Here is a 21,506-nt window from a genome sequence, read left to right as displayed (position 1 = left end):
TGCACACTGCCCTATTGGACCGGTATACATACATATATACATATACACACACACACACACACACACACACACACCACACACACACACACAACACCCACACACACACACATATATATGTATACATATACATATAACACACATATATATATATATAATATATATATATATATATATATTATATATATATATATATATATATAATATATATATATATATATATATAATATATATATATGCGGGACGCTTGGCATTTGCCAGAGAACACCAAGATTGGCAATTCGCCACTGGCCCTGTGCTCTTCACAGATGAAAGCAGGTTCACACTGAGCACATGTGACAGACGTGACAGAGTCTGGAGACGCCGTGGAGAACGGTCTGCTGCCTGCAACATCCTCTAGCATGACCGGTTTGGCGGTGGGTCAGTCATGGTGTGGGGTGGCATTTCTTTGGGGGGCCGCACAGCTCTCCATGTGCTCGCCAGAGGTAGCCTGACTGCCATTAGGTACCGAGATGAGGTCCTCAGACCCCTTGTGAGACCATATGCTGGTGCGGTTGGCCCTGGGTTCCTCCTAATGCAAGACAATGCTAGCCTCATGTGGCTGGAGTGTGTCAGCAGTTCCTGCAAGAGGAAGGCATTGATGCTAGGGACTGGCCCGCCCGTTCCCCAGACCTGAATCCAATTGAGCACATCTGGGACATCATGTCTCGCTCCATCCACCAACGCCACGTTGACCACAGACTGTCCAGGAGTTGGCGGATGCTTTAGTCCAGGTCTGGGAGGAGATCCCTCAGGAGACCATCCGCCACCTCATCAGGAGCATGCCCAGGCGTTGTAGGGAGGTCATACAGGCACGTGGAGGCCACACACACTACTGAGCCTCATTTTGACTTGTTTTAAGGACATTACATCAAAGTTGGATCAGCCTGAAGTGTGACTCCAAATCCAGACCTCCATGGGTTGATAATTTGATTTCCATTGATCATTTTTGTGTGTTTTGTGTCAGCACATTCAACTATGTAAAGAAAAAAGTATTTAATAAGAATAGTTCATTCATTCAGATCTAGGATGTGTTATTTTAGTGTTCCCTTTATTTTTTTGAGCAGTGTATATATATGCACATATACATATATATACACATATATACACACTATATATACAACACATAATAATACACATACACATATATATACATACATATATACACATATATATACATATATACATACATATATATATGCACAATATACATATATATATGTACATATACATACACATATATATATACACACACACACAACACACACGCACGCCAGCACGCATGCACGCATGCACACATGCACACATGCACACATGCATACATGCATACATACATACAGTGGGGAGAACAGGTATTTGATACACTGCCGATTTTGCAGGTTTTCCTACTTACAAAGCATGTAGAGGTCTGTCATTTTTATCATAGGTACACTTCAACTGTGAAGACGGAATCTAAAACAAAAATCCAGAATCACATTGTATGATTTTTAAGTAATTAATTTGCATTTTATTGCATGACATAAGTATTTGATCACCTACCAACAGTAAGATTACCGGCTCTCACAGACCTGTTAGTTTTTCTTTAAGAAGCCTCCTGTTCTCCACTCATTACCTGTATTAACTGCACCTGTTTGAACTCATTACCTGTATAAAGACCACTGTCCACACCTCAATCAACAGACTCCAACCTCTCCACAATGGCCAAGACCAGAGAGCTGTGTAAGGACATCAGGGATAAATGTAGACCTGTACAAGGCTGGATGGGCTACAGGACAATAGCCAAGCAGCTTGGTGAGAAGGCAACAACTGTTGGCACAATTATTGAAAATGGAAGAAGTTCAAGATGACGGTCAATCACCCTCGGTCTGGGGTCCATGCAAGATCTCACCTCGTGGGGCATCAATGATCATGAGGAATGTGAGGGATCAGCCCAGAACTACACGGCAGGACCTGGTCAATGACCTGAAGAGAGCTGGGACCACAGTCTCAAAGAAAACCATTAGTAACACACTACGCCGTCATGGATTAAAATCCTGCAGCGCACGCAAGGTCCCCCTGCTCAAGCCAGCGCATGTCCAGGCCCGTCTGAAGTTTGCCAATGACCATCTGGATGATCCAGAGGAGGAATGGGAGAAGGTCATGTGGTCTGATGAGACAAAAATAGAGCTTTTTGCTCTAACTCCACTCGCCGTGTTTGGAGGAATAGAAGGATGAGTACAACCCCAAGAACACCATCCCAAACGTGAAGCATGGAGGTGGAAACATCATTCTTTGGGGATGCTTTCTGCAAAGGGGACAGGACGACTGCACCGTATGAGGGGAGGATGGATGGGGCCATGTATCGCGAGATCTTGACCACAAACTCCTTCCCTCAGTAAGAGCATTGAAGATGGGTCGTGGCTGGGTCTTCCAGCATGACAACGACCCGAAACACACAGCCAGGGCAACTAAGGAGTGGCTCCGTAAGAAGCACTCAAGGTCCTGGAGTGGCCTAGCCAGTCTCCAGACCTGAACCCAATAGAAAATCTTTGGAGGGAGCCGAAAGTCCGTATTGCCCAGCGACAGCCCGAAACCTGAAGGATCTGGAGAAGTCTGTATGGAGGAGTGGGCCAAAATCCCTGCTGCAGTGTGCAAACCTGGTCAAGAACTACAGGAAACGTATGATCTCTGTAATTGCAAACAAAGGTTTCTGTACCAAATATTCAGTCTGCTTTTCTGATGTATCAAATACTTATGTCATGCAATAAAATGCAAATTAATTACTTAAAAATCATACAATGTGATTTTCTGGATTTTTGTTTTAGATTCCTTCTCTCACAGTTGAAGTGTACCTATGATAAAAAATTACAGACCTCTACATGCTTTGTAAGTAGGAAAACCTGCAAAATTGTCAGTGTATCAAATACTTGTTCTCCCCACTGTACATACATACATACATACATACATACATACATACATACATACATATATGTTCAAAAGTTTGGGGTCACTTAGAAATGTCCTTGTTTTTGAAAGAAAAGCACATGTTTTGTCCATTAAAATAACATCAAATTGATCATAAATACTGTGTAGACATTGTTAATGATGTAAATGACTATTGTAGCTGGAAACTGATGATTTTTTATGTAGATAGAGGCCCATTTTCAGCAACCATCACTCCTTTGTTCCAATGGCACGCTGTGTTAGCTAATCCAAGCGTATAATTTAAAAGACTAATTGATCATTAGAAACCCTTTGCAATTATTTAGCACAGCTGAAAACTGTGGTTCTGATTAAAGAAGCAATAATACTGGCCTTCTTTAGAAGTTGAGTATCTGGAGCATCAGCATTGTGGGTTCGATTACAGGCTCAAAATGGCTAGAAACAAATAGCATTCTTCTGAAACTTGTCAGTCTATCTTGTTCTGAGAAATGAAGGCTATTCCATGCAAGAAATTGCCAAGAACCTGAAGACCTTGTACAACGCTGTGTACTACTCCCTTCACAGAACAGCGCAAACTGGCTCTAACCAGAATAGAAAGAGGAGTGGGAGGCCCCGGTGCACAACTGAGCAGAGGACAAGTACATTAGAGTGTCTAGTTTGAGAAACAGACGCCTCACAAGTCCTCAACTGGCAGCTTCATTAAATGGTACACGCAAAACACCAGTCTCAACGTCAAGTGAAGAGGCAACTCTGGGATGCTGGCCTTCTAGGTAGTCACCTGGAATGCATTTAAATTAACAGGGTGCCTTGTTAAAAGTTCATTTGTGGAATTTCTTTCCTTCTTAATGCGTTTGAGCCAATCAGTTGTGTTGTGACAAGGTAGGGTTGGTATACAGAAGATAGCCCTATTTGGTAAAATAGCAAGTCAATATTACGGCAAGAACAGCTCAAATAAGCAATGTGAAACGACAGTCAATCATTACTTTAAGACATGAAGGTCAGTCAATGCAGAACATTTCAAGAACTTTGAAAGTTTCTTCAAGTGCAGTCGCAAATACAATCATGTGCTACGATGAAACAAGCTCTCATGAGGCCCGCCACAGGATAGGAAGACCCAGAGTTACCTCTGCTGCAGAGGACGTTCATTAGAGTTACCAGCCTCAGAAATCGGCAATTAGCTGCCCCTCAGATTGCAGCCCAAATAAATGCTTCACAGAGTTCAAGTAACAGACATCTCAACATCAACTGTTCAGAGGAGACTGAATCAGACCTTCATGGTCAAATTGCTGCAAAGAAACCTCTACTAAAGGACACCAATAATAATAAGAAACTTGCTTGGGCCAAGAAACATGAGCAATGTACTTTAGACCGGTGGAAATATGTCCTTTGGTCTGATGAGTCAAAATGGGAGATTTTTGGTTCCATCTGCCGTGCCTTTGTGAGACGCAGAGTAGTTGAACGAATGATCTCCGCATGTGTGGTTCCCACCTTGAAGCATGGAGGAGGTGGTGTGATGATGTAGAGGTGCTTTGCCGTTGACACTGTGATTTATTTAGATATCAAGGCACACTTAACCAGAATGGCTACCACAGCCTTCTGCAGCGATACACCATCTCATCTGGTTGGCACTTAGTGGGACTATAATTAGTTTTTCAACAGGCCCAATGACCCAAAACACACCTGCAGGCTGTTTAAGGGATATTTGACCCTTAAACACTCACCCAAGAAGGAGAGTGTTGCAACAGATGACCTGGCCTCCACAATCACACTCGCAAGGTGGGGATGTATTTGGGTACGCAGACCCGCGAGCCACTGTGGCCCCTCAAGATGAGTTCAGATTTTTTTGTGGCCCCCACCCCATCAAAATTGCCCATCCCTGATGTAGATAAAGGGCTTAATTGCAAAAATCTCACACTATCCCTTAAACAACACCAAAATGTGGATTGCAGTCACTCCTTTTCCATAGACTGCTGCCAAGCTATGGAATCACATATCTAAACTGAACTATGCCTTTAAGTATGTACAACAGCTAAACTATATCTACTATATCCAGTGTGTATTTATGATCACAATTACCTGCACATGGGATGGCTGGTGTAGCTGGGAGGAGCATAGGCCAGAGTGAAATTAACATATCCGTTCAGATCGTTGTCAAACTTGTACTGGTAGAGCAGTCGTGGTAAGAAATCCGACGTGAAGGCGATCAAGAAAGCCTGAAAGGGGTAGATTGACATACAAAATTATTTTATGGTACAGTAAATTAAAATGAACACAAATTATAAAAACTTGACATAATAATATTAGAATCCTTTTAATATACTGCTTAAAGTGACATTACAAAATCAAAGTTTATCAGATGTTTTCAGACCAGGTGTTTAAAACAAAAATACAGCACACGGGTAATGATGAGGGCATCATTGTGCGACTCACGTTGACGATGACGGACAGGTGCGACAGGGCCTCCAGGATGTTAAACCACACGCCGATGTTCTGAGCGCGCTCGGCCACAGGCCGCCGGTACTCACACACAAACTTGTGGGCATCCAGGCGCACCTCGGCCCAGTTGTTGAGTAGGGCGAAGAGCGGTGCCAGGGGGAACGCAGCCACAAAGATTGTGATGAAGCCAAACTGGAGCACTGTGGACAGATGGAGAAGGTCATAAGTTAGCAACTCTACTGAGGAAGTCGAGGGATAAGGGTGGGGTAATATAAGAAAGTAATGCATTGACAATACACCAACAATATCCACTTGAAAGAACAAAAAAGTTATACAGCAAGATTCACACATTTTTATGAATGAAAACCGATTTGTGTTTGTTCTTTGTTTGTTTGTGTCCCTGAACGGTGAAATCCCTGAGTTTTGAGTTCTACTAACTTGATGGATTTACACTTTATGTAATTCATTTCACTTTTAGCCTTCAAATATTGTATTTGCTTGTATGCAATAAAAATCCACTGAATCCATAAGGAATATATTCTGGTCAGAAAATGACTCCCACTGCTAAATCTCAGAGTGTGGTTGTTGTCTTACCGATCTCGAGGTACTCCTCAAACAAGCCCTCGCACTCCACCAGCTGATAGTCCTCCTCCCACCGCCGAGGCTCCTGGGATTTCTGCGTTCCCCGCACCTTATTCAGCGCCCTCTTCTGTTGCCATGCCTTCACCTTACTAAGKAGAGGAGGAAAGGAGGAGAAGAGAGGAGAGAATGAGCAAGGAGGAGTGTAAAAACAATTCAAATAGAGAGAGCATTTCTCAGCACCACCACCATGGCTCCTTTGCTGGCTGGGCCAATACTGCAGTACAGTATACTAAAGCCACACTGTACCACCCACACAGAGTTCATATCATTATACAGAAACAATGCAAATTACATTTTAAAATATCAAATCAAATTTTTATTTGTCACATGCTCCGATTACGCGGCGAATGTAACATTTCACCTTACAGTGAAATGCTTACCTACAAGCCCTTAACCAACAATGCCATTTTAAGAAAAATACAACAACAAAAAAGAAATAAAAGTAACAAATAATTAAAGAGCAGCAGTAAAATAACAATAGCGAGGCTAAGTACAGGGGGTACCGGTACAGAGTCAATGTGCGGGGGCACCAGTTAGTCGAGGTAATTGAGGTAATATGTACATGTAGGTAGAGGTATTAAAGTGTAGATAGTAGATAATAACAGAGAGTAGCAGCAGCGTAAAAGGGGGGGGGGGAAATGCAAATAGTCTAGGTAGCCATTTGATTAGATGTTCAAGAGTCTTATGGCTTGAGGGTAGAAGCTGTTTAGAAGCCTAGACTTGGTGCTCCGGTACCGCTTGCCGTGCGGTAGCAGAGAGAACAGTCTATGACTAGGGTGGCTGGAGTCTTTGACAATTTTTAGGACCTTCCTCTGACACCGCCTGGTATAGAGGTCCTGGATGGCAAGAAGCTTGGCCGCAGTGATGTACTGGGCTGCACGCACTACCCTCTGCCTTGCGGTCGGAGGCTTAGCAGTTGCCATACCAGGCAGTGATGCAACCCGTCAGGATGCTATCGATGGTACAGCTGTAGAACCTTTTGAGGATCTGAGGACCCATGCCAAATCTTTTCAGTCTCCTGAGGGGGAATAGGTTTTGTTGTGCCCTCTTCATGACTGTCTTGGTGTGCTTGGACCATGTTAAATTGTTGGTGATGTTGACGCCAAGGAACTTGAAGCTCTCAGCCTGCTTCACTACAGCCCCATTGATGAGAATGGGGGTATGCTCGGTCCTCCTTTTCCTGTAGTCCACAATCATCTCCTTTGTCTTGATCATGTTGAGGGAGAGGTTGTTGTCCTTTCACCCCATGGTCAGGTCTCTGACCTCCTCTCTATAGGCTGTCTCGTTGTTGTCGGTGATCAGGCCTACCACTTGTGTCATCGGCAAACTTAATGATGGTGTTGGAGTCGTGCCTGGCCATGCAGTCATGAGTGAACAGGGATTACAGGAGTGGACTGAGCACGCACCCCTGAGGGGCCCCCGTGTTGAGGATCAGCATGGCGGATGTGTTGTTGCCTACCCTTACCACCTGGGGGCGGCCCGTCAGGAATTCCAGGATCCAGTTGCAGAGGGAGGTGTTTAGTCCCAGGGTCCTTAGCTTAGTGATGAGCTTTGAGGGCATTATGGTGTTAAACGCTGAGCTGTAGTCAATGAATAGCATTCTCACATAAGTGTTCCTTTTGTCCAGGTGTGAAAGGACAGTGTGGAGTGCAATAGAGATTGCATCATCTGTGGATCTGTTGGGGCGGTATGCAGATTGGAGTGGGTCTAGGGTTTCTGGGATAATGGTGTTGATGTGAGCCATTACCAGCCTTTCAAAGCACTTCATGGCTACAGACGTGAGTGCTACAGATCGGGAGTCATTTAGGCAGGTTACCTTAGTGTTCTTGGGCACAGGGACTATGGTAGTCTGCGTGAAACATGTTGGTATTACATGCTCAGCCAGGGAGAGGTTGAAAATGTCAGTGAAGACACTTGCCAGTTGGTCAGCGCATGCCCGGAGTACACGTCCTGGTAATCCATCTGGCCCTGCAGCCTTGTGAATGTTGACCTGTTTAAAGGTCTTACTCATATCAGCTGTGGAGAGCGTGATCACACAGTCGTCCGGAAAAATTTGAGGCAAACACTACTCGACAAATCTCTTTGTGCTCAAGCCAACTCTTCATTGTCATGCTACAGTGCCTTCAGAAAGTATTCACATCTCTTGAGATTTTCCACATTTTGTTGTGTTACAAAGTGGGATTAAAATGTATTTCATTGTAATTTCTTTGTCAACGATCTACACAAAATACTCTGTTATGTCAAAGTGGAAGATTTTTTGTACATTTGTATAAAAAATATATTTAAAAAATACACTAATATACTGTATCTYGATTAGATACAATAAGTATTCAACCCCCTGAGTCAATACATGTTAGAATCCCCTTTGGCAGCGATTACAGCTGTGAGTCTTTCTGGGTAAGTCTCTAAGAGCTTTCCACACCTGGATTGTGAAACATTTGCCCATTATTCTTTCAAAAAATTCTTCAAGCTCTGTCAAAGTTGACCATTGCTAGGGCCTCTCGAGTGGCCCAGTCCTTAATGATTATAAGCATACCTATAAACATAATGCAGCCAACATTATGCTTAAAAATACTGGGTTAGGGTATTGCAGTGCTAGAGGTGTCACTACAGACCCGGGTTTGAACCCGGGTCACAACCGATCCCAATAGTGGGATCACAACCGGTCACAACCGATCCCAAATGTGGGATCACAACCAGCCGTGATCCCACATTTGGGCCAGCGTCATCCGTGTTAGGGGAGGGTTTGGCCGGGGGGGCTTTACTTGGCTCATCACGCTCCTTGCGGTGGGCCGGGCACCTACAGGCTGACCTCAGTCATCAGGTGAACTGTGTTTCCTCCGACACATTGGTGCGGTCGGCTTCCGGGTTAAGCGGGCGGGTGTTAAGAAGCGCAGTTTGGCGTGTCATGTTTCGGAGGACATATGACTCGACCTTCGCCTCCCGAGCCCGTTTGGGGAACTGTAGCGATGAGACAAGATTGAAATTGGGGAGAAAAAGGGGTTCAAATGAATTTTATATATATAYAGTGGGGAGAACAAGTATTTGATACACTGCCGATTTTGCAGATTTTCCTACTTACAAAGCATATAGAGGTCTGTAATTTTTATCATAGGTACACTTCAACTGTGAGACGGAATCTAAAACAAAAATCCAGAAAATCACATTGTATGATTTTTAAGTAATGAATTTGCATTTTATTGCATGACATAAGTATTTGATACATCAGAAAAGCAGAACTGAATATTTGGTACAGAAACCTTTGTTTGCAATTACAGAGATCATACGTTTCCTGTAGTTTCTTGAACCAGGGGTTTGCACACACTGCAGCAGGGATTTGGCCCACTCCTCTATACAGACCTTCTCCAGATCTTCAGGTTTTGGGGCTGTCGCTGGGCAATACGGACTTTCAGCTCCCTCCAAAGATTTTCTATTGGGTTCAGGTCTGGAGACTGGCTAGGCCACTCCAGGACCTTGAGATGCTTCTTACGGGCCACTCCTTAGTTGCCCTGGCTGTGTGTTTCGGGTCGTTGTCATGCTGGAAGACCCAGCCACGACCAATCTTCAATGCTCTTACTGAGGGAAGGAGGTTGTTGGCCAAGATCTCGCGATACATGGCCCCATCCATCCTCCCCCTCAATACGGTGCAGTCGTCCTGTCCCCTTTGCAGAAAAGCATCCCAAAGAATGATGTTTCCACCTCCATGCTTCACAGTTGGGATGGTGTTCTTGGGGTGTACTCATCCTTCTTCTTCCTCCAAACACGGCGAGTGGAGTTTAGACCAAAAAGCTCTATTTTTGTCTCATCAGACCACATGACCTTCTCCCATTCCTCCTCTGGATCATCCAGATAGTCATTGGCAAACTTCAGACGGGCCTGGACAGGCGCTGGCTTGAGACAGGGGGACCTTGCGTGCGCTGCAGGATTTTAATCCATGACGGCGTAGTGTGTTACTATGAATTTCTTTGAGACTGTGGTTCCAGCTCTCTTCAGGTCATTGACCAGGTCCTGCCGTGTAGTTCTGGCTCATCCCTCACCTTCCTCATGATCATTGAGTCCCACGAGGTGAGATCTTGCATGGAGCCCCAGACCGAGTGGATTGACCGTCATCTTGAACTTCTTCCATTTCTAATAATTGCGCCAACAGTTGTTGCCTTCTCACCAAGCTGCTTGCCTATTCCTGTAGCACATCCCAGCCTTGTGCAGGTCTACAATTGTTCCCTGATGTCCTTACACAGCTCTCTGGTCTTGGCCATTGTAGAGAGGTTGGAGTCTGTTGGATTGGTGTGTGGACAGGTGTCTTTTATACAGGTAATGAGTTCAAACTGGTGCAGTTAATACAGGTAATGAGTGGAGAACAGGAGGGCTTCTTAAAGAAAAACTAACAGGTCTGTGAGGACGGAATTCTTACTGGTTGGTAGGTGATCAAATACTTATGTCATGCAATATGCAAATTAATTACTTAAAAATCATACAATGTGATTTTCTGGATTTTTGTTTTACATTCCGTCTCTCACAGTTGAAGTGTACCTATGATAAAAATTACAGACCTCTACATGCTTTGTAAGTAGGAAACCTGCAAAATCGGCAGTGTATCAAATACTTGTTCTCCCCACTGTATATACACTGCTCAAAAAAATAAAGGGAACACTTAAACAACACATTGTAACTCCAAGTCATCACACTTCTGTGAAATCAAACTGTCCACTTAGGAAGCAACACTGATTGACATACATGTCACATGCTGTTGTGCAAATGGAATAGACAAAGGTGGAAATTATAGGCAATTAGCAAGACACCCCCAATAAAGGAGTGGTTCTGCAGGTGGTGACCACAGACCACTTCTCAGTTCCTATGCTTCCTGGCTGATTTTTTGGTCACTTTTGAGGTGCTTTCACTCTAGTGGTAACTTGAGACGGAGTCTACAACCCACACAAGTGGCTCAGGTAGTGCAGCTCATCCAGGATGGCACATCAATGCGAGCTGTGGCAAGAAGGTTTGCTGTGTCTGTCAGCATAGTGTCCAGAGCATGGAGGCGCTACCAGGAGACAGGCCAGTACATCAGGAGACGTGGAGGAGGCCGTAGGAGGGCAACAACCCGCAGCAGGACCGCTACCCTCCGCCTTTGTGCAAAACATCAGTGACCAAAACATCAGCCAGGAACCATAGGAACTGAGAAGTGGTCTGTGGTCACCACCTGCAGAACCACTCCTTTATTGGGGGTGTCTTGCTAATTGCCTATAATTTCCACCTTTTGTCTATTCCATTTGCACAACAGCATGTGAAATGTATTGTCAATCAGTGTTGCTTCCTAAGTGGACAGTTTGATTTCACAGAAGTGTGATTGACTTGGAGTTACATTGTGTTGTTTAAGTGTTCCCTTTATATTTTTGAGCAGTGTATATTCTTTTATCATTGGCACACAACCATTTTCAGGTCTTGTTATAGATTTTCAAGCCGATTTAGGTCAAAACTGTACCTCGGCAACTCAGGAACGTTTACTGTCTTCTTGGTAAGCAACACCAGCATAGATTTGGCCTTGTGTTTTAGAATACTGTCTTGCTAAATGGTGAATTCATCTCCCAGTGTCTGGTGGAAAGCAAACTGAACCAGGTTTTCCTCTAGGATTTTGCCTGTGCTTAGCTTCATTCCGTTTCCTTTTCATCCTGAAAAACTCCCCAGTCCTTAATGATTACAAGCATACCTATAACATGATGCAGCCAACATTATGCTTAAAAATATGGAGAGTGGTACTCAGTAATGTCTTGTATTGAGTTTGCCCCAAATATAACACCTTGTATACAGGACAAAAAGTTAAATGTCTTTGCCACATTTTTTACAGAACTTACTTTAGTGCCTTGTTGCAAACAGGATGCATGTTTTGCAATGTTGTTGATCCATCCTCAGTTTTATCCTATCACAGCCATTAAACTCTGTAATTGTTTTAAAGTCAACATTGGCCTCATGGTGAAATCCCTGAGCAGTTTGCTTCCTCTCTGGCAATGGAGTTAGGAAGGACGCCTGCATATTTGTAGTGACTGGGTGTATTGATACACCATCCAAAGGGTAATTAATAACTTCACCATGCTCAAAGGGATATTAATTGTCTGCTTTAATTTTTTAAAACCTATCTACCAATAGGTGCCCTTCTTTGCGAGGCATTGAAAAACCTCCCTGGTCTTGTGGCTGAATCTGTGCTTGAAAATCCCTGCTCAACTGATGGACCTTACAGATAATTGTATGTCTGGGGTACAGAGATTATGTAGTGTTGGATTCTAACTTGGAATATACTTATTCCTGTCACCATATTATAACTTATTGATTACGTTACAAGGGTGAATAGGAACTCTGTGTATGGAAAGTTACTGGGTGAGACAAGAGGCAATATTCCAAAACATCTTAATGTTGAATATTAAATTCCTAAGGAAGGAGGTAAAGAGCAACAATCTAGTCAGTTCCTGATAAGGCAGGCCGGTTTCGGGGAAATTAGTACCAGGAGGGATGTGGAACTCAACTCGAGATAAGGTCAACAGTTGAAGAGAGAAGAAACCTCTGGGAGGGGGGCCAGAGAGGCCCGCTATAACAACCCTTTATCTACAGTCCACACACACACACTTACACGCCCATGACAATACCAATGAGAGGAACAGACTGAGTGTTCTTGCCTAGCAACATAGACAGATTTTTATTCTAGTCATATAAGGTAACTCTGCCTAGTCAGAAAGTATAAATATACAGTATGCTTGTGTGACTTGTATGTGTGTCTGCAACTAAAGCACCTAGTGGGTTGAATAAACTTGGTTTGAGCTTTTTCTTGTCAGCCGTTTGAGTTTTTACTCTATTTGTTCAGAACTTAACAGAAGGAATTCAAAAATCATGTTAAACACTATTATTGCACACAGAGTGAGTCCATGCAACTTATTATGTGACTTGTTAAGCAAATATTTACTCCTGAACTTATTTAGGCTTGCCATAACAAAGGTGTTGAATACTTATTGATTCAAGACAGTTCAGCTTTCCATTTTGAATTAATTTGTAAAAATGTCTAACAACATAATTCCATTTTGACATTATAGGATATTGTGCTTAGGTCAGTGACAAAACAATCTAAATGTAATCCATTTTAAATTCAGGCTGTAACRCAACCTAATATGGAAAAAGTAAAAGGTGTGTGAATGGACAACAGGAGGGTTGGCTAAAGCAAAGCAGATCGTGCTACCAAATAAATAGTACTTTCATGGCCAAAAAGTGATACAAAGGATGACAAAATCATAACTTCCAAATGTTCACCGAGTCATGGATTGATGTCAATAGTAGACTAATGGAAAATTTGACATAAAGCTGCAGTATGTAACTTTTTGGGCGGATTGATCAAATTAACATAGAAATGTGTGTTATAGATCTGTCATTCGCATTGAACACAAGTCTAAGAAGCTCTTGATCTGTTCTATGTATAGATCAATGATGAAACTCTGAGCGAAGCCCTATCCAGAAATCTGGCAGTGGCTTCTGATTAAATTCAATTTTCACAGAACCGCTTGTTGCAATTTTGATAAGACTCTCTTATTCAGATAAAAGGGATAACGAATCCAGTTGTTTGTGTCGTCCGTTTCGGGAAAGTACCTGCGTAATTGTGCACCCAGCTCACTCAGGTGCTTCGCTATATCACATTTTACATTGTTCGTGAGCTTGAGTTCATTTGCACACAAAAAATCATACAATGATGGAAAGACCTGTGTGTTGTCCTTGTTAATGCAGACAGAAAATAGCTCCAACCTCCTAATCATAGCCTCAATTTTGTCCCGCACATTGAATATAGTTGCGGAGAGTCCCTGTAATCCTAGATTCAGATCATTCAGGTGAGAAAAAACATCACCCATATAGGCATCACTCGTCATCGTGCAAGCGATCAGACAAGTGAAAATTATGGTCAGTAAAGAAAACTTTAAGCTTGTCTCTCAATTTAAAAAAAAACGTTGCCCCTTGATAACCAGCGCACTTCTGTATGTTGTAAAAGCGTTATATGGTCACTGCCCATATCATTGTATAACGCAGAAAATACACGAGAGTTCAGGAGCCTTGCTTTAACAAAGTTAACCATTTTCACTGTAGTGTCCAAAACATCTTTCAAGCTGTCAGGCATTCCCTTGGCAGCAAGATCCTCTTGTGGCKTCGGGAGCAACTGCTGGCACGCGCGTTACTACTCCACTATGTCTCCCAGTCATGGCTTTTGCGCCATTAGTACAGATACCAACACATCTTGACCACCAAAGTCCATTTGATGTCACAAAGCTGTCCAGTACTTTAAAAATATCCTCTCATGTTGTCCTGGTTTCCAGTGGTTTGCAGAAGAGGATGTCTTCCTTAATTGACCCTCCATAAACGTAACGGACATATACCAGGAGCTGTGCCAGGACCACCACGTCTGACTCATCCAGCTGTAACGCATATAATTCACTGGCTTCTATGCAAAGCAGTAATTGTTTCTAAACATCTCCTGCCATGTCACTGATGCATCATGAAACAGTGTTGTTTGATGAAGGCATTGTCTGTATAGTTCTTTTAGCCTTTTCCCCCAGCATTGTCCCAGCCATATCTGCGAGGAAGAAAGAATTAAGCAGGAAGAATTAAGTCCTCCACAAGAGTATGGGGCTTGCCTGTCCTGGCCACTCGGTAGCTCACCATATAAGACGCTTCTAGACCCTTCTTATTAATGGTATCTGTTGCTTTTATAAATGTCTTACTACTCGAGAGTCGTCTTTATTCTTGCTCAAAACACTGCCGTGGCTTATATTTCAAAATGTCATGTTTCGTTTCCTGCGAGAGAGTAACAGTTAATGTGGTTGAATGTTAATTATTTGACTAGGCTACCTGTATTTGACATTGAGTTGTTATTTCGTGAACACTAGATGGTTTCATTTTATTTTTGGCAGTGAAACAAGGCTACTCAGGCGAGAGAAAAAAACTCACCCAAATGTATGGGAAATACAAATGTTGGAAAATATGAATGTACTGTTTGAAAGTGTGAAGAAAATATATATATTTTTTAAATATTATTATTATTTTAATGTGAATCACATTTTTATTTGGCGTACCTTTGACAGCATTACACTATACTTGCTTGTTTTGTCACATAAACTGAAATTAATAGAATTATTAAGTGATTTCTGCATAGTTTATCTTTAAGTGGAAGTTAGGATTCGCCCCAGAGTTAGAAGTAGGATAGTCAGGAAGGAAACATACGGGATGACAAACTCCTGAACATTGCTGATGAGCTGTTTCCCCACCATGATGATGAAGAGCTGCTCAGCCAGTTCAATGAGACAACCCCCTGGACCACACTGAAACACACACACACACACACACACAAAGTAGAGACACACACAGAAATGCATAACATCAATATACTGGTACACACTTACATCAGGTAACATGAAAATGTCTGTATGAGAACATGGCTCTTTGTATGCAAAATGGGTTGTAATTTCTGAAAACTTACATCTTCATTTCTCATGCCAAGCAAGGTACCATAGCGTCCAGGATAACCCACAAACCTGCCAATAGAATATGGTTTTCAAACCAGCCAGATACCTGTTGCATCATCTAACAATAAACACTACCTTCCATTCTCACCTTCCCTTGAAGAATGCCACATAGAAGGGAGAGGAGTAGAAGTTGACAAACTGGAATACAAACACCTTGAAGGTAAATGCATCTTCGTACTGGGTCTGTGTTCTGTGCATCTCTGTCCAAACATCCCAAAACAAACAAATCAAACAATAAAAAAATCTTTAAACAAATATGAATCCATGAAAGTAMGAGAAAAATCTTTGAGGGTAATATTATGCATTAAATATACTTTACAGGTATCCAAATGCATATGCTGTACTGTAATGACACCACCACTTTCAATATACTACTTGGTGCTTAAATGGTCTTCACACTTATCTGATAGACAATGTTTTTTATTTTAGGCCACTGTGATTGATGTAGACGCTTAATCTAAGGCCAAGGCAGTGGATTTCTCTGTGGGTAGATGCATTAGGTGGAAGTGTATTGGCTGAAGCAGAGGGAGAGGTGTCTGAGGGTCATGTTCTTACCCCATTTAGTGAGCTGCAGTGCCAACGCAGTATAGACCTGCCCCATCAGCAGAATCAGGGCCAGATTCACCATACTGCTGGAGATATTAGCAATGTTCCCTGCCTGAGGGAGAAAAAAACACACACACACACACACACACACAGAGAAAACCTGAGCTAATGTATCCAAGATAATGTATCAATCCAAGCTAATGTACAGCATCTGCTAGCATTAGCTAAATGCAGGATGTCAGCCATTGTCAGGTGTTTTGAAGGGTATTCTGATCCAGTGTCAGCAGCTTTATTTAGCAGAGAGTATTGTACTGTACCTGAGTGCGCAGCACAAAACTGCCTGTGCGGTACATCATCACACTCACTATCCCACGGTACATAATCACTGACACCAGGAAAATCATAACCACACACAGCTGGGGACAGGGGTAGAAAAAAAGAGGAGTGAGGAGAATACAACAATTATTAGTCCCACTACACCTTATTTACACACTTGTGTCTCAAATGCAGTACACTAAAATGGCATCCTTTCCTGGCCTTTTCCTCATCAGTAGGGTATGACGTTTTGCCAACTCGTTTAGTCATTGAAGCGCTTTGAGATTCTTTGAAAAGCTCTATATCAGTTGAAATAATAATTATTATTATTGTCATGTCAGTGACAGATCTGGGACCTGGCTACCCCTGACGTACTCCGCCACGTAAAAAACCATAGAACAAAGGACACGAAGAGAGTAAAACTCAGTTTCTTACCATGATGATGATGACCATAGAGCCAGTGAGCGTGCGGGACAGCCGGGCCTTCTCTGGGAAGTAGGGCTCTTTCACTCCCGTCACTGGGTTGTACTCTATAGAAGGAGCCATGGCCGCAAACTCAGGCCGCGGACGCTCCTAGATACACGCACCAATAGGGGACATATGTTCAGTGGTGTAAAGTGCTTAAGTAAAAATACTTTAATGTACTACTTAAGTAGTTTTTGGGGGTATCTATACTTTACTCTTTATATTTTTGCCAACTTTGACTTTTACTCCACTACATTCCCAAAGAAAATAATGTACTTTTTACTCCATACATTTTCCCTGACACACAAAAGTACTCGTTACATTTAGAATGCTTAGCAGGACAGGGAAATGGTCCAATTCACGCACTTGTCAAGAGAACATCCCTGGTCATCCCTACTATCTCTGATCTGGCGGACTTACTAAACTCAAATGTTTCATTTGAAAATCATGTCGGAGTGTGCCCCTGGCTATCCGTAAATTAAAAAAAAACAAGAAAATCATGCTGCGAATGTGAAATGATTTATACTTTTGGTTCCTAAGTATATTTTAGCAATTACATTTACTTTTGATACATAAGTATATTTAAAAACAAATACTTTTAGACTTTGACTGAAGTACATACAGTACACTGAACAAAAATATAAACACAACACGCAACAATTTCAAAGATTTAACTGAGTTGCAGTTCATATAAGGAAATCCGTCAAATGAAATAAATWAATTAGGCCATAATCTATGGATTTCACATAACTGTGAATACAGATATGCATCTGCTCGTCACAGATACCTTAAAAAAAAAAAGTAGAGGCGTGGATCAGAAAACCAGTCAGTATCTGGCGTGACCACCATTTCTCTCATGCAGCGCGACATCTCCTTTGCATACAGTTGATCAGGCTGTTGATTGTGGCCTGTGGAATGTTGTCCCACTCCTCTTCAATGGCTGTGTGAAGTTTCTGGATATTGGTGGGAACTAGAACACGCTGTCGTACTTTGTCGATCCAAGGTATCCCAAACATGCTCAATGGGTGACATGTCTGGTGAGTATGTAGGCCACGGARGAACTGGCACATTTTCAGCTTTCAGGAATTGTGTACAGATCCTTGTGACATGGCGTCGTGCATTATCGTGCTGAAACATGAGGAGACGGCGGCAGATGAATGGCACAACAATGGGCTTCAGGATCTCGTCACGGTATCTATGTGCTTTCAAATTGCCATTGACAAAATGCAATTGTGTCTGTTGTCCGTAGCTTTTTCCTGCCCATACCATAACCCACTCTGTCCAAAACATCGACATCAGCAAATCGGCAAATCGGTTACGAAGTCGGCTACAATGCTGAACTGCAGTCAGGTCAAGACCCTGGTAAGGATGACGAGGACGCATGTGAAATAAGAAATAAGCTTTTTGAGTGTATGGAACATTTCTGGGAYCTTTTAATTCAGCTCATGAAACATGGGACCAACCCTTTACATGTTGAGTTTATATATTTGATCAGCATAGTATTTTACTGGGCGACTTTCACTTTTACTTGAGTCATTTTCTATGACAATTGGATACTTTTCCCACCACTGCATATGTTAACAAAGCAGTCTCCATATCTGTGAACTATACTACAGTAAAACTGGATAAAGATGTGCCCTTGCTCAAGAACTGGGTTATTTTACAAATATGTGACAAATCATGTGAAATGAGGCTCAACTTAGTTTTGTTGTTTCTCTGTTTTTATAGTATGTATGGTAACACATATCACAGAATTATGAAAGAATAGAAATTTAAATGAATGAATTGGCTATTATCCAGACCTCTTCCTCCTGGAAGTCCATGCAGTCCCAGTGGTGAGCCAGGGTGGCCATCTTGCGTTTCCAGTACTCCAGGAAGGTGACAGCCCAAAAGGACATGAACACACTGAAGAAGACTGTCCCGGGGTGGTCAAACAGGTAGCCCACCTGCCAACACATACACACAACATGGGCCTGTCATCTATGGATTCATTATAGTGGGACGGCTAAGCTATCCATAACGATCGTTCATTATTGTGATAAAAGCAACACATTAGGCATAGAGGTTTCAATAGGCACATCAAACAGTCACTCACACCCCCTTGTTACTGTAAATGTCCAGCATACAATACCTTAGCCATGGGGCAGATATCAGACATGTTCCAGGGCTTGCAGGTCTTACAGAGAGGACACATCAGGTAGCTGCCCCCACTATTACAGATCTCCTTGCTGTGGACAGTCAGACACACAATCACAKACAGACTTCACTACTTTTAGTCCAGGCTGTGTCTGAAATGGCACCCTATTTCCTATATACAGATGTTGAATCTTAATTTGACCCCTTTCGTTGCAGGGGGAAAATAATCCTGAAGCAGGAGGATTTTAATACCTGAAAAAATATTTACGGTCGATGCCAGGGGGCAGCTGGAAGCCGTGTTTGTATCCAATGCAGTACCGTACCTACATTGAACCTTTTGTAAGGTAGTTGCAGGTTGCAGTGCGTCTCTTGTGAATTCTTATGTGGATTATAATAAATTGACATATTTGGAGGGGGTACATGTCGTTTCCGTTACGGAAAATCCGTTTTTTTTTTTTAAATCAATCGTTTTATTATATGTTCAAGGCAAGCAATTGTGCCTGTGTGGTCTAGCAGTTTACCCGACACACACATGCAAGAGTTGGCATGGCTTCGAATCCGGCCCACTGCCCTTTGACTCATGGATGAATGTCTATTTTTGATACATTAATTCTGCGTGGTTACAGGGTTAATTCCGCATGGTTAAAAAAGGGTTAAAAAAGAAACAACACAAAAGGTTAACAGCTTAGGCATTCATTCCTAGCGGTTAAGGTTAGGGGCGGGCTATGGTTTGGGGAAGGCTTAAAACAGTGCATTCAGAAAGTATTCACACCCCTTCCCTTTTTCCACATTTTGTTACATTATAGCCTTATTCTAAAATGGATWAAAAAAAACATATCCTCAGTCATCTACACACAATAACCCATAATGACAAAGCAAAAACAGGTTTTTATAAATGTTTGCACATTTAAAAAAATATATATACGTTTTATTTATCCTTTATTTAACTAGGCAAGTCAGTTAAGAACAAATTATTATTTACAATGACGGCCTACTGGGGAACAGTGGGTTAACTGCCTTGTTCAGGAGCAGAACGACAGATTTTTACCTTGTCAGCTCGGCGATTCGATCCAGCAACCTTTCGGTTACTGGCCCAATGCTCTAACCACTAGGCTACCTACCGCCMCAATAAATACTTATTTACATAAGTATTCAGACACTKTGCTATGAGACTCAAAATTGAGCTCAAGTGCATCCTGTTTCCATTGATCATCCTTGAGATGTTTCTACAACTTGATTGGAGTTTACCTATGGTAAATTCAATCAATCAAATGTATTTATAAAGCCCTTTTTACATCAGCCGATGTCACAAAGTGCTATACAGAAACCCAGCCTAAAACCCCAAACAGCAAGCAATGCAGATGTAGAAGCACCTCATCTCAACATCCTTGAGATGTTTCTACAACTTCATTGGGATCCACTTTTGGTAAATTCAATTGATTGGACATGATTTAGAAAGGCACACACCTGCTCTGACAGTGCATGTCAGAGCAAAAACCAAGTCATGAGGTCAAATGAATTGTCCGTAGAGCTCCTAGATTGTGTGGMGGCACAGATYTGGGGAAAGGTACCAAAAACTGTCTACAGCATTGTAGGTCCCCAAGAACACAGTGGCCTCCATCATTCTAGTCAGGATCGAGGGAAAGGGGGGCCTCCCGAGTGGCGCAGCGGTCTAAGGCACTGCAGTGCATAGGCATCACTACAGATCTGGGTTCGATCCCAGGCTGTGTCGCAGCCGGCCGCGACCGGGAGACCCATAATGCGATGTACAATTGGCCCAGCGTCGCCCGGGTTAGGGGAGGGTTTGGCCGGCCGGGATGTCCTTGTCCCATCTCGCTCTAGCGACTCCTGTGGTGGGCCGGGCGCATGCACGCTGACACGGTCGCCAGTTGTACGGTGTTTCCTCCGACACATTGGTGCGGCTGGCATTCCAGGTAAAGCAGGCAGTGTTTCAAGAAGCAGTGCGGCTTGGCAGGGTCGTGTTTCGGAGGACGCATGGCTCTTGACCGTCGCCTCTCCTGAGCCCTTACACTCACTTACTTCACATCTTCCTTCACTTGATTTGGTCCACCGCAAGCCTCCGGACCCTCTGCAATAGCGTGACACCCTCTGTACGGAGCCTCCTGACCACATTTCCGGATCAAGCTTGCATTGTGACCTGCCTTAGTACAGTGGTCTAAGCAGCGCCAAGTATTATGGATACACTGACAAGATACTTGTCTCTCCGCCCTAACAATAGTAGTCGCTGTCCACAAAGCGACACGGCGGGCTGTCTAGCTCCCRCCTGTCCTTTGTTTGGATTGATGGATATATGTCCTTATTTTAATACTTTTTGGAATTTTCGACAAGGGTTGTTGATATCAACCGCCTGTATTCAACAGAGAGAGATGCTATTAGCCTCATATCATGAATATGCATAGGCATCTCAAGACAACTCCAATATAAAGTGTTTTTTCTAAAAGT

At 42.8% G+C, this 21,506-nt stretch overlaps 1 protein-coding gene and 1 long non-coding RNA gene across 4 annotated transcripts in view; one reads left to right on the top strand and one right to left on the bottom strand.

The window, feature by feature from the left end:
- LOC111966539 (anoctamin-7-like) overlaps positions 1–21,506 on the bottom strand; it is a 67,357-nt gene that overhangs the window by 15,619 nt on the left and 30,232 nt on the right. For 2 of the 3 annotated variants that reach the window (XM_023991265.2, XM_023991268.2), the window contains exons 11-21: positions 19,039–19,135; positions 18,710–18,853; positions 16,878–17,015; positions 16,445–16,543; positions 16,137–16,239; positions 15,670–15,781; positions 15,536–15,590; positions 15,280–15,377; positions 5,989–6,125; positions 5,389–5,594; positions 5,035–5,171 (exon numbers count right to left, since the gene is read on the bottom strand). In XM_023991265.2, the coding sequence (XP_023847033.1) occupies positions 5,035–5,171; positions 5,389–5,594; positions 5,989–6,125; positions 15,280–15,377; positions 15,536–15,590; positions 15,670–15,781; positions 16,137–16,239; positions 16,445–16,543; positions 16,878–17,015; positions 18,710–18,853; positions 19,039–19,135 (1,326 nt within the window). Of the gene's footprint in view, positions 1–3,651; positions 3,737–5,034; positions 5,172–5,388; positions 5,595–5,988; positions 6,126–15,279; positions 15,378–15,535; positions 15,591–15,669; positions 15,782–16,136; positions 16,240–16,444; positions 16,544–16,877; positions 17,016–18,709; positions 18,854–19,038; positions 19,136–21,506 lie in introns of those variants that run through there. The other variant, XM_070444505.1, reaches the window with a different exon arrangement.
- Positions 17,648–18,795, top strand: LOC139028039 (uncharacterized). Its single transcript, XR_011480183.1, has 3 exons — positions 17,648–17,944; positions 18,157–18,269; positions 18,708–18,795. It is a non-coding gene; the product is annotated as an uncharacterized lncRNA (long non-coding RNA).

This window comes from Salvelinus sp. IW2-2015, linkage group LG7, assembly GCF_002910315.2.
Source record: "Salvelinus sp. IW2-2015 linkage group LG7, ASM291031v2, whole genome shotgun sequence".
Lineage (NCBI taxonomy): Eukaryota > Metazoa > Chordata > Actinopteri > Salmoniformes > Salmonidae > Salvelinus > Salvelinus sp. IW2-2015.
The sequence above is the reverse complement of the archived record's forward strand: the minus strand, read 5'-3'. Positions and strand labels throughout refer to the sequence as shown.